The sequence below is a fragment of the Sinocyclocheilus anshuiensis genome, unplaced genomic scaffold, assembly GCF_001515605.1.
Source record: "Sinocyclocheilus anshuiensis isolate Anshui unplaced genomic scaffold, SAMN03320099.WGS_v1.1 scaffold668, whole genome shotgun sequence".
Classification (NCBI taxonomy): Eukaryota; Metazoa; Chordata; class Actinopteri; order Cypriniformes; family Cyprinidae; genus Sinocyclocheilus; species Sinocyclocheilus anshuiensis.
In genome coordinates, this window is record NW_015557097.1 from 257747 (window position 1) to 271257 (window position 13511).

Genomic DNA, 13511 nt, shown 5'->3' on the forward strand with positions numbered 1-13511 from the left:
ATTTTTGATGTATTTATCATAAAAGTTCTATTTATGGTTTTTTTTATGTGCATGAATGTTCTGTTTCAGTGGGATTCCTCCGCAGTGGCACCAAGCTACTGTTCCGCAGGAAACGCAGAGAGAAAGACCCCAGTTTCAGTCAATCCCACGAGGACGTCTCTAACCTGGGCAATGACTCCTCCACAGCCTCCTGCTCCTCCACCAGCCGTAAAAAGTCTGGAAGCTTCTCTCATCGCCTCATCAAACGCTTTTCGTTCCGCTCGTCCAAGACAAAGGGCAAATCCAGCACGGCCAATGGAGGATCCAGCACTACAGATAACTAAAGGAGAAATAGAGAGGAAGGGCGAGTAAGAGAGACACGGTGCGGGCACCAGTCAAATGAGTGTGGAATTGGCTCCAAATTTATCCAGAACTAGTTATTTATGTTATATACCGATTGTCTACAACCTAGTTGGGGTAACATAATACTTCAGACCACATTGTACCCAGGAAACCAGCCTTGTTTTGGTGTTTTTTTCTGACTCGAACCTTATCGTTCATCTGTGATTAAGCTTTTCAGGTTAGAAAACGCCAAATGTGGAAAATAAAAGGATTTGACTATTTATGGATGCATTGCGAACCTAATTAATTTGATAAAACGGATAAACAGCCGCTTTTGTGGATAATTATGAGCGAACAAACTTGAGAAACTCAAAACGGTCTTGTCATGCGGTTATTGAGCACAAGGGGGCGACATAGACCAATGAATATTGATGACTCCATCACTGTCGCTGTGTTTTTCTTATTTATTTAATTTTATTAGTTGCACTTTGGATCTTAATCTGATTGTTTACAATGCTGGGGATCCCTCTTTCTGTCGTTTTTATCATGTTTGTGTATCGTTTACTGTTAGCGGCACTGATTTATTTCTCCTGAGCTCATGGGGAGTATTTCCAGAGTGTGATATGCTAAGACATGCTGTGAGCTTTGTTCTCGTTTTGCTGTTGCTGTAGCATTTAGATCAAGGGATATTATGCCCGGTTTTTAAATAGTGGTACGTTTGACTTTCATTGTGGCTTAATAATCTTTTATAATGATGTTTATTTGTTTAAGAAAACGGAAGGGTTCTTAACTTACTGAAGGCATATCTCACTAAATTACGTTCGTGTTTTGGTTGTAAAGTGTAAGCCCTTCAAGGAATACACTACAGAAAAAAAAACGCATTTGTTTATATTTATAAATTATTGTAAATCAGGCTGAATCTGCAGTGGAGAGTAGTGCTGTTTTCAGGGTCCACGCGAAAACAAACCTCAGGGGATATAATGAAAAGGTGAAAATAAGTTTAATCACGTTATCTATCTCATTTTTTTTTTCAGAGATGGTTTCTTGAACAAAACAGGTGCGAACGTTACCACAGTAACATACAACCCCGTTTTCCTCTTTTTTTTATTCATTTAGTTGCAGTAAACTTATCCAGAGGAGAGGGCATCCGCATGTGCTGTACTTACCACAAGTAGATTTATTCATCGTAATGCCATCGATGGCTTTTATGATAATATTGAGCAGAACATTTTATTATTTTCTGATAAACTAGTAATTCGCGTTAACGGTATAGTTCACACACAAAGTTCTACCATTATTCACCTCGGTTTAGTTTGTATGGATCATAGATGCAGTGGTGACCGAGGCTGTGTATCTGCATAAAATCTCTTTTTGTCTTTTTCTCTTGTTGTCATAAAGTCATAGAGGTTTGTGAATGAACACTAATCTCATTTTGTGTGAACTATCTCTTTAAGAAATCTCTCTTGCCTAGGCCCCCACCCTATATGATCAGTGACTGTTTCAGCATTTGGTTAATGGTTATATCTATCAAATGTTTGAAATAATCAGAACTCTGGAAAAAAGACTATTGGTTGTCAAATAAACCGAATCTAATTAAAACAGGAAAACATTTTACCAATAAAACGATGACTCGCAGTTCATGAATCAATGACAAAGCGCTTGTTTGCTATAGTTTAGTGTGAGTCCTGGAGCATAAAGCCTGAATATGTTATATGACCAGAATGTTAAGATAACAGAACAATCTAAAACGAAGGCAGTGGACCTTCTGAGTTATTCGGAGCTTTATATTATTGTGGTTAATTTGATGTTTAATTTATTCTAAATAAATTATTTTTGAAAATCCATTCCTCTTCATTTTCTTGTTCCCTTCAAAATGGTCTAACCTGTTTTTATACAGTCTATGGTTCTAACTAACGTTATATGACTTGAAACGGAGAAAAGAATCTGGCAAGTTGAAAAAGTGTTGCTGTGATTAAAACTACCAAGATGTATTTCTTTAAACAAAGTGAATTAAGTAATCTAAAATGTATGTTATATATAACATGTTACATATCACCGTAAACAAAAAAAATGGGGGGAGGGTTAAACACAAATCAATCATTTGTCATGATTCTGCGACAAACTGTTAAAATTCTTAAGGAATATGTTCAATTGGTTTGAATTTACCGCCCAAATTTGACTGACATAGCAAAAGACCACTGGCCTCAATTACGAATCAATCAGCTAGCTCACATTTAGATGCACTCGGATTGGTTCGTTAGCTTGCGCTGTTTATGCGCTACAAGTTCAAGCCAATAGGAGAACGCATCCGCTCTATGGTTTGCTCTAACAGCCAATCAGGTCCGTGCTTTACTGCGCGTATCCAATCATAACGACGGGCTGGACCATACAGCCCTAGTTCAGTCAGTCCTATACTGCAGCAACTCCGTAGAGTGCCTCTAATTTCTTCCAGAAGGTGAGGTAAGAACTTTTTCGAATAAGATGTCTGGAAGAGGTAAAACTGGAGGAAAAGCCCGCGCTAAAGCTAAGACTCGCAGTTCCCGTGCAGGTCTTCAGTTCCCCGTCGGCCGTGTGCATCGTCTCCTGCGTAAAGGCAACTATGCTGAGAGAGTAGGTGCCGGTGCTCCCGTGTACCTGGCTGCCGTTCTCGAGTACCTCACCGCTGAGATCCTCGAGTTGGCGGGAAACGCTGCGAGAGACAACAAGAAGACCCGCATCATCCCTCGCCATCTTCAGCTGGCCGTCCGTAACGACGAGGAGCTGAACAAACTGCTCGGCGGAGTGACCATCGCCCAGGGTGGTGTTCTGCCCAACATCCAGGCCGTGCTCCTGCCCAAAAAAACTGGCCAAGCTGTTCAGAGCTCCGGCAAGTCGGGAAAGAAGGGATCTTCCCAGTCACAGGAGTATTAAGAGCGATGCTGAACTGAGTTAATGCACCTAAAGGCCCTTTTAAGGGCCACTCAGTTATTCTGAAGAAAGCAAATTCCATGTGTCTGAATTGTCTAACGTTAGTCTGTATTGAGCCTTTTTACTTATTAAACTTAAATTTTGTAAATTTTTCTGTTTTGTTCTGATATAAACCGATAACTTTATTCTGCGTGATCAAGGGGGTAAAAAGGTGAACAACGGTGGGTTTTAATACTTTTATTGATATAATTGTAGAAATAAACATTGCAGGTCAAATCATTTGGGTAATTTAATCACATTTAGAAGGCACATTGTGGTATTCAACCCATATAATATGTGTGTGTGTGTGTATATATATATATATTCATTCTAAATATAAAACTTTATAACCAACATTTTTTTTTTAGATTATCCATTTTGTCAGAAACTTTGGACTCATTCTGGTTAATTAATATCTGCATTGATAAAAGGCATAATTTTTAAGACTGAGGATATGCGGTTAAAAAAAAAAAAAAGCCATATTTTGTGAGAGGTACATAAAGATGAAATATACTCAATTCGTGATTAAAATCACGGCCAGATGTAAAAGGTTGCCATTTTGGTCTCCTCATTTTCAAGTGGTTCATAGATAAAGAAGGTAGTCTGACATCATTAGAAGTGGAAGACTATCGGCATGAATTCTCTTCCAGAATCCTGTGCCTGAGGAGACGATGGCAGTCAAAACAGTACAAATGTCAGTGTCTTGTGTACGAACCAGAAGCCGAGAGAAAAATTGGTGCTATCACATTGTTAAACTGAAGTAACCTGTTGGTTGTTTTTAAATACACTGATATATACAGCCAATAAAGGTTGTATTTAAGCTCTGGAGATTCGGCTATAGAGCATATGGTTGAGTGTACGGTTTATCCAAGTTAACAGCATGTCAAAAGTTCTAGGTCTAATATTCCAGTGCACAAAATGTAAAAAATCAGCTATTGAGCATCATTTAGTTGCCTGGCTGTTGTGAGAATGTCTTTGGCCCCCCTATTAAGGAGAGCATTTGCCAGATCCATCCCCAGTTTCTCAGCAGCTTCGAGGGCTGATGATGATACATTGTTGGCAGTGACTCCAACAAGTACACACTCCTGTGCACTCTCATTCACCTGATAGAAATGAGTTGGAATAAAGGTTATAATATTGTAAATTATAGATAATGCTGTAAAATTGTAACTACATTGACATTCAAAAGTTTGTGGTTAAGATTTTTTTTGTTTTGAAAGAAAACTCATGCTCACCAAGGCTGCATTTATTTGATCAAAAATACAGTAAAACAGTAATCATGTGAAATATTACAATTTAAAATAACTTTTCTATTTTAATATATTACTCATTACTCCAGTCTTCAGTGTCACACAATCTTTCAGAAATCATTCTAATATGCCGATTTGGTGCTCTTTCATGATTCTTTGATTAATAGAAAGTTCAAAATGCATTTATTTGAAACTTTTTGTAACAATGTCTTTACGGTCACTGATCAATATAATGCATCCTTTCTAATACAAAAAAAATCTTACTGACCCCAAACCTTTAAACAGTAGTATATATAGAGGTTATATTTGATCCTTACTTTGTCTATTTCCACAACCGTCTGCATAGTGTCCTTCAAGCAATCAGCTCCATCCAAACTATAAACTGCTCCAGTGAAATACAGCTGAAACCAGGAAAAAAGATCATTTAGTCTATGCTATACGAACATCAACAACACTTATTCAGATTTGTATTGGGTGAAGTAGCATCGTAACATGCCACTGAATGCCTGAAAATATAGTTATTTTTTGTCTCTTTACCATGGACCCTTTCACTTCTGTATGAACAGCAACAGGCACGCTGCAGCCTCCTTCCTGAAAGCAGAAAAAGGAAATGAAGAGCAGCATTAAAATCATAAAACTGTGTTGGACTACATAGAATGCCCTCAGGATAAGGTCAAACTGATATGGACCACAGGCAATGAGAGCTGAGTTCATGTGCATGTAAGGAAACCCACCAGCTCTTTGAGAAAAGCTCTCTCTGAGATGCACCGCAGCACTGTGTCTGGATGGTGCAGGACAGACACCATTTCCAGAATGTCTTTATCTTGTGCTCTGATTTCCACTGCCAGTGCTCCCTGATGATAAGACACATTTGTGTTTATTTAACATTTACTGCAGGCTAATACAGAGCATACAGTGGCTTCACAGCAGTCTGATCACAAATACATTATGTTCTATGTTCATGTTCATATTAATTCACCCTTCCACACAATTAATCAAGCCTTAAGCTTTTTTTTTTTGTATTAAAACGTAATGGAGATGGAAGCTGTATTTTCAAACATTGAATCATTGCTTATACAAGACATTTACGTTTAGAGACCATATTGACCTACTGTGCTCCATTCAATTTATTCCTTATATTTTCTTTACTTGGTCTTAAAAAGGTCTCAAAAAGTCTTAAATTGACCTTCATAAAACCTGCAGAAACCCTGCATGCAACATATACCAAAATAAGTGCACTTTTATGGCTGCAACCGTTAACAAATTGTTACACAGGTGTTTCCTTTAGTGTTTATAATGTGCATTAACAGTTGAGCCTGCAGCTGCAGGTGCTTCTTTTCTCGCATGAACAACACAATAATAAGTACAAAGCATGACGGGTATAAACACTGGAAAATATTTACTACTATTTTAAACCTCATGTAATTTCATAGCTCATGAATTGGTTGTGCATGCTTGCACACTCACCTGGCCAACTGCATACATGCAATCTTCAGGGTCCAGAATCTGCAATTTACAGAACAGCTACTATAAATGCACGATAAATGCATCTATAAACACTGCTGTAGTCACCAGAGACCTTCATATTCAGAATAGCGGCTGGTATTCTTGCATTCAGATCTGCCTCCATCGGATCAACAACTGATGGATAGAACCAAGTCCATTCCCTACATTTTTTGTCTTTTTTGATAATCCTCAGATGTACGTCACAGCACAAAATAAAAGATCTGTCGCTTCTTCTGTTACATTGTGACTTTAACATACCTGACTGATTCGGCTTTCCCAGCCCATACGTTTGAGGCCTGCTGCGGCCAGAATAATGGCAGCATAGTCGTCCTTTTCATCCAGCTTCTTCAGACGGGTGTTTAGGTTCCCTCTCTATAGCAGTAAGGTCAAGGAGGAAGACTCTAGTACCGGTAAAACGCTATATACAATATAGGGAAACTTGCTGGTGTAACAAATACCCAGGAAATATGTGCTTGCTTTGGCAGTCCATCAAAATCGATGATAAAGCTGCTGCCATTAATAATGTATAAACATCCACAGACGCAATAGGAAAGTGCAGGATACAATATTTTCAAACTCCAGTTGAGGGAATCGTTTCTTTAGCTGAGCTGCTCTGCGAAGTGAACTTGTGCCAATCACACTGGAAAAAAGAAAGAAAGAGAGGTTTCAAAATATTTCTGACAGCTTTGGTTACATAAGTGCATATACAGCGGGTACGGAAAGTATTCAGACCCCCTTAAATTTTTCACTCTTTGTTATATTGCAGCCATTTGGGGTCTGAATACTTTCCGTACCCACTGTAGCTGTCAAAACACGACATCTATGGCAGAATGTAGATTTTCAACTAAATTCTATCACCATGAAAAACACTGATCTCCCTTGATTATTGGGTCATCAATCAAATTCTGGAGGATAGATGCCTGTACTTTTATTTGGCATGAGAAGATTGTTAAAAACACAGAGCTCACCTCTTCTCTGGCAAGCTGTCGAGGATAAGTCCAGCATTCTTTGGATGAAGCACCACTGCATCATGGGGGTTTTCCCTCCTTCACAAAAACAACACACAACAAATCACTCCCCACTCAAACAGGCTTTCAAACTACCTACTACAGTGCCCTTAGTCAGTACAAGTCATAAATATGCAGCTACTAAATTAACTTTAAAATTAAATAAGATAAACTAATCATTAAATAGATATTTACACTACTGGTCAAAAGTTTGTATTCTTTTAGATTTTGAAAAAAATTACTTATGATCATTTATTTACTTCTTTTATTAAACATTCTGTGAAGTATTACATTTTGAAATAACTGTTTTCTGTTTTCAATAGATTTTCAAATGTAATTTATTCCTGTGATGGTAAAGCTGAATTTTCAGCAGCCATTACTTTAGTCTTCAGTGTCACATGATCCTACAGAAATCATTCTAATATGCTGATTTGGTGCTCCATTATTAATAATGGTTCTTATAATTATCAATGTTGAAAACAGTTTTTGCTGCTTATATTTTTGTGAAAACAGTCATACATTTTTTTCCAAGATTCTACGAAGTTTCAGAAGAACAGCACTTACTTGAAACAGAAATCATGATAAATTGTAATTGTAACATTTTAAATGTCTTTACTGTCAATTTTGAAAGAAAACACATATTTACCCCAAACCTTTGAAGGGTAGCGTATCTTGATTTCCTCAAAAATATTATGTAGCAAAAACTGTTTTCAACACTGATAATAATAATAAATGTTTCTTGAGCAGCAAATCAGCATATAAGAATGATTTCTGAAGGATCATGTTACACTGAACACTGGAGTAATGGCTGCTGAAAATTCAGCTTTGCCATCACAGGGATAAATTACATTTTAATGAAATATATTAAAATATAATAATATTTTACAATATTAGTGTTTCACTGTATTTTCCAACAAATAAATGCAGCCTTGATGAGCATAAGAGACTTTAAAAACATAAAAAAATGAATTATTCCAAACTTTTGACTAGTAGTGTAAATTAATAAATCAATCAATTCATTTAAATTAAACTATTCATTAATTGAAATATATATATATATATATATATATATATATATATTTGTTAGATGAGTTTGCTTCTATTGTCCTCATTTGTAAGTCGCTTTGGATAAAAGTGTCTGCTAAATGACTAAATATAAATGTAAGTCTTTTATAACCTCAGCACATAATCATTCATTATTATGCATAAATTATTAGCTTTCTCCAATACAACTACAGCAACACATACATAAAGTGCTCAGTTCTACAGCAGCCTTATACAGTGCCATTCCAATGTTTAGGGTTAGTAAGATTTTGTTGTTAAAAGAAATTAATAAAACTTTTATTTTTTAACTTTCTATGTATCCTGAAAAAAATGTATCATTGTTTCCATAAAAATATTAATAAGCACAACTGCTTTCAACATTGATAATAATAAAACAGATATTTTACATTTTAATAATGCTTCCCAATATTACTGTTATTGTTAGATGTCGATGTTGTGGTCCTTACTGAAGAATGGCTCCAATAGTGAATCCAGGGGGCAATGAGGTAGGTAAATCCTTAAGAGAGTGCACCACAATATCCACTCTAGTGATGAATAAACACATATAAAAAAATAATAATTAAAAAACTAAAATCACCAACCCACACACTAGAGGAAAAACATTGTTCTAACTTCTATTGTACTGTGCTATGTGTCACCATCACCATACAATGCTCATCATATACTTAATTTCACAAAACACATCAACACACATAGTATCAATCTAAGAGGACTGCTTTCACATTCTCTGATTCTAGAGTGTTGGGAACCAGTAGAACAGAGAGTGAACAGTTGAACAGAGAAATTATGAGCAAAACCATTTTCCTGAAGCAAAATGTCAAATAGAAAATAAGACTGAGGTACTCGATATGTCATATCAATAATACTGAACGCATGATAATTATAGGTTAAGTTAATCTAAAACACTTTACAGCATAATCAATTGAACAACAGTCTATTTTTGTTTTCTGATGAGGGTTTTAGAGAGGTGAAACCTTCATATAAGCTGACATGTGAACATACTTAGCATCAGTGTCCTAACCAAAGCTCAGTTTTAAGTCAGCAAACTTACTCATTTCTCTCAAGGGCATTCTCCAGCTCTTTGGTAAAGAGGCTCTTTTCACCAATCTAAGAAAACACATGGTAAATAAAGGTAATAATGGATTTGTACATGTTGGGCACACAAACGTTCAAAGGCATTTCTTCATACCGACACCACAAAACCTGGCATAATGGCACATGAAATTAAGGATGGAATTCTACCTTTGATAATGCAGTGTCCAGGATTTCGTCCCCAACTGTCGACATGGCAACTGAAATGCACACAGACAAAAAGGTTAAGAGCTGAAGAGTTGTGCACTGGCTCCGATTCTGACATCATCATTCGTGTCTTTTGACACAGACAGTAGGATTCAGCAGTGAAGCGCTCGTATAGATTACACATTCTCAGCAGAACACAATCACTCTCTGTTCTTAGACAAGCAGTGAGTGCATGAGGACAAGAAAACGAAAAGTAGTGTTTGTGTATATGTGTGTGTGTGTGTGTACAGACATTTACAGATGAAAATCAGCACATTTAATTGAAAGATATGACAAATGCAATACAATTAAAGTAGATGGAATTCATACAAATTCTAGCATGCAAAATTTCCTCACTTACCTATCTCTAGATTAACGTCTGGATAAAGCTCTTTCAGTCTGCCGGCCACACTGTCTGTTTGAATGCGAGCCAGCTGAGGGACACACACAACCTCATTATTGAAGATACAAAAATGTAATTTCATCACTGTCAAAGTCCCAGTGCAATATATGATGCAAATGCATGAATACATTTACTCTGAGAGTGGCTCTCTCAATATTTAAAGTCAAAGTCCTTTCAAAGATTCTCTATAACATAAATTTCATGATTAAATGTTAGCAGTCACTCCAAGCAATCATAAAGGGTGACACTGAGGGACCGTTTTTATCTGATTAAAGCACACTAGTTTCACACCCATTTCCATTTTGTTATCTACCCTCACATTATAACGGTTCCCTAGAGCAGAAAATCGAAATATGTATATTCTCAATTCAATTTAAACTACAAGTTTGACTTAACTGACTCCATTTATCATTTCATTTGAGCTTGCACTGAGTAAAACCCAAAATAATGGTCCATGTCAAGAGTTGTCAACCTGTACAAACTGTTGGGACCCTCAGCCAACCAAGTGACCCACAATGGAAAAAAAGCTACATTTTCACAGGAGCACTTTATAAAATCTGTCATTAAAATGTATATTTTATTAAACCAACATTACTTTATATAATGCTTATCAGATTATTAGGTAATGTACTATACACTAAAATGCAGATATACATTTTACATTTAAAAAAATTCATACAGTTTGTATGTAGTTTGTGGAAAAAATGGTTATAGTTCATTATAGTCTAATTAAACAATACATGTTAAATATTAAATAGTGTTAAAGTTAAGTGTAGAAAATACTCTCAAAAGAAGATGAAAGAATTGATGAAATTACAAAACAGCATAGCTGAATGACTCAAGAAACATTACCTGGCTCTTCCTTGTTCCCATACGAATAACCCGACTGACTTTCCTGCCATTTCCTTCCTGCAAGAAAGAGAATATCACTAAATTTCATATTAATGCTCACCTTAACTCTTCTAAATATCAAAATAGGTTTCATCTAACTCTCACTCTAATATACTTGAATGGCCCTTCCATGTTCTTTGCAGACACTTTTACAGTTCAGGCTGCAGAAGATGTGCTGGGTCCAAGGCCTAATGAATGACTGAATGAATGAGCAACTGGTGGAGGGGTTTTCTTATTCTATACAACGTCCTTGCATTCCCCACACCCTGTGTTTCTGGGCAGTGCTGATAAACTAAAGGCTCCATGCAATTCATGTAGTTGCGAGTCAAGATATATGTTGACCACTTAACCCTGTTTGACCAGTTTCACAACAGTGTTATTGTTTATCGGACGTTTAGGCTCAGAAAACTCTATGACAGAAGGGGCTACTTAAGTCATACAACTAATAAAAATGTAATTTTTATTACATTATGTGAAATCTCGCGCACCTTTTAAAAGGCTTGTCTATAGGGGTTATGAGCAACAGACGTCCGGGTCTCGTCGCTTCCGGTTCAAGCATTTTGCATATGCTTCGTTAAATATGAAGCCCTTTTACTCAAGATGCCTTCAAAGTAGATTTTCAAAGATTATCATAACCAATGTTCATCACATATGCGGATTGATATCTAAAAGTTTTATTTTTATTCTTTTTCACTAACATTTAGATATAACAAATTAAATAAAACGTCAACAATAAAAACAGCTAGCTAGGTTAACTGATTATCTTAAAAGTCCATAGATATCGCTATTATTTATTATGGCTGTGTTAACACGTTCTCCGACAAGCGGAAGCGATGAGACCTGTTTTCCGGTGTTATGGATCAACTGGGGATCGTGTTAACTCAAAGTCCCTTTAAGGTATTTTATAGTCTTTGGTTAACTGGGGATGTGCGCATTAGGGCTGTGCGATATTGAAGACAAATGCGATATGCGATAACTCATTCAATAATGCAATATTCGATATCCGATATGATAACGATTAAAGTGCCACATGCTCAGATGAAACAGTTTTACTCTGTTAGCTGTCGCTGAGTCAGTTCTGTGAACTATAACTATCTTGTGTCATATATATATATATATATATATATATATATATGGTTATTTGTATGTATGTATGTACTGTATGTACCAAGAGTTCCTGCAAATATTGCAAGCTGTAGCGATATGCATACTGCGATATGTGCATTTGCGATATTTCGATAATTTCGATATATTGCACAGCCCTAGTGCGCATGCATGTGAGCTATTTTACGTCCCATTCCAGCAGATTCATCAAAAGCGACTGCAAAGCTGTAATGAAAAGACGTTGGTACATTCTTAATGTTCTTATTAAATGGTGATGCAATTATTACGCTGTGTTGTTTCCTCAATACCTGTTTTAATGCTTGCGACACAGTTTCAGTGTCATTTTAACATGATTTCACGTGGTGACATGGTTCACAAACCATGCCCACGTTATCTTGGCACATCCACTTCTATGGAAAATGACCATCACTCAAATAAACGTATATATTTCAAGTATAATTCACTTCTATATACACTGAGTGAAAATAGTGTTATTTAGCAGTCTGTTATTTACACTAAGTAGCAAAAAATAGCAGTATGTTTGCATTAAGTGTAGATAGATGCTATATATACTTAGTGGAAATAATGGCAGATACTCTATAGGCTACATTATAAAAAAAAGTATGCAATAGTTAAAATGAAAATATTTATTAAAGTTATCAAATGGATGCTGCCTTATGGGACAATTAGTCCTCTCTACACCTACCCCAACCCAAATACTCATCAAATAGCTATTTTGGTGCTTTATTTCCACTTTTCCCGCGAATGTTTTATTAATTTTATTGAAAATAAACACGTTTTGGATCAGCTATATGATGGGGAAAAATAAGATGAAAAATAAGATGAACGAAGTTGGTTAAAGCTGGATTCGAACTCGGATCAACCGTGTCCAGAGTTGCTGTTGTGCATTTAAGTCCCTACGCCACTGACGCGGACAGCTGTGTAATTTTGACTGACCCAACCAGGCATTGGTTGGTGGGATGAGTGTAAATAAAGCAAATTGCGCTACTGATGTAGATGTATGTGGTCATATTGTTGACTCAAATATTTTAATAAATTATACATTACTCAGATTCAAAATGTTATATATATATGGTTATTTGTATGTATGTATGTACTGTATGTACCAAGAGTTCCTGCAAATATTGCAAGCTGTAGCGATATGCATACTGCGATATGTGCATTTGCGATATTTCGATAATTTCGATATATTGCACAGCCCTAGTGCGCATGCATGTGAGCTATTTTACGTCCCATTCCAGCAGATTCATCAAAAGCGACTGCAAAGCTGTAATGAAAAGACGTTGGTACATTCTTAATGTTCTTATTAAATGGTGATGCAATTATTACGCTGTGTTGTTTCCTCAATACCTGTTTTAATGCTTGCGACACAGTTTCAGTGTCATTTTAACATGATTTCACGTGGTGACATGGTTCACAAACCATGCCCACGTTATCTTGGCACATCCACTTCTATGGAAAATGACCATCACTCAAATAAACGTATATATTTCAAGTATAATTCACTTCTATATACACTGAGTGAAAATAGTGTTATTTAGCAGTCTGTTATTTACACTAAGTAGCAAAAAATAGCAGTATGTTTGCATTAAGTGTAGATAGATGCTATATATACTTAGTGGAAATAATGGCAGATACTCTATAGGCTACATTATAAAAAAAAGTATGCAATAGTTAAAATGAAAATATTTATTAAAGTTATCAAATAGATGCTGCCTT

General features: G+C 36.1%; 3 protein-coding genes across 6 annotated transcripts in view; 2 read left to right on the forward strand and 1 right to left on the reverse strand.

Moving 5' to 3' along the window:
- c2cd2l (c2cd2 like) overlaps positions 1–1911 on the forward strand; it is a 30136-nt gene extending 28225 nt beyond the window's left edge. For all 4 annotated transcript variants that reach the window (XM_016472300.1, XM_016472303.1, XM_016472301.1 and 1 more), the window contains exon 15: positions 70–1911. In XM_016472300.1, coding sequence (XP_016327786.1) covers positions 70–323 — 254 coding nt within the window. In that variant the 3' untranslated portion in view covers positions 324–1911. The remainder of the gene's footprint in view (positions 1–69) is intronic.
- A 783-nt stretch (positions 1912–2694) lies between these two features.
- On the forward strand, positions 2695–3376 carry h2ax (H2A.X variant histone). The gene has a single exon (XM_016472305.1). The coding sequence runs from the start codon at positions 2803–2805 to the stop codon at positions 3229–3231; it is 429 nt and encodes a 142-aa protein (XP_016327791.1). The 5' UTR covers positions 2695–2802; the 3' UTR covers positions 3232–3376.
- Positions 3377–4026: 650 nt separating this feature from the next.
- hmbsa (hydroxymethylbilane synthase a) lies at positions 4027–10803 on the reverse strand. Its single transcript, XM_016472304.1, has 13 exons — positions 10629–10803; positions 9735–9807; positions 9338–9387; positions 9147–9202; positions 8542–8619; positions 6992–7069; positions 6588–6663; positions 6282–6395; positions 5985–6023; positions 5252–5371; positions 5055–5108; positions 4835–4918; positions 4027–4370 (listed from the first exon to the last, which is right to left on the reverse strand). Exons 1-13 carry the CDS (start codon positions 10647–10649, stop codon positions 4200–4202), a joined length of 1014 nt encoding a protein of 337 aa, XP_016327790.1. The 5' UTR covers positions 10650–10803; the 3' UTR covers positions 4027–4199.
- Positions 10804–13511: the final 2708 nt, after the last annotated feature.

What these genes read in the sequence shown, in the direction of transcription:
- h2ax (XM_016472305.1), top strand. Translation starts at nt 2,803, where the DNA reads ATGTCTGGAAGAGGTAAAACTGGAGGAAAAGCCCGCGCTAAAGCTAAG.
- hmbsa (XM_016472304.1), bottom strand. Translation starts at nt 10,649, where the DNA reads ATGGGAACAAGGAAGAGCCAG. An exon ending in TGGGAACAAGGAAGAGCCAG is followed by an intron (nt 9,808 to 10,628) that starts GTAATGTTTCTT and finishes TGTGTCCCTCAG; the next exon opens with CTGGCTCGCATTCAAACAGA. An exon ending in AACTGGAGTTTGAAAATATT is followed by an intron (nt 6,396 to 6,587) that starts GTATCCTGCACT and finishes TTACTGCTATAG; the next exon opens with AGAGGGAACCTAAACACCCG.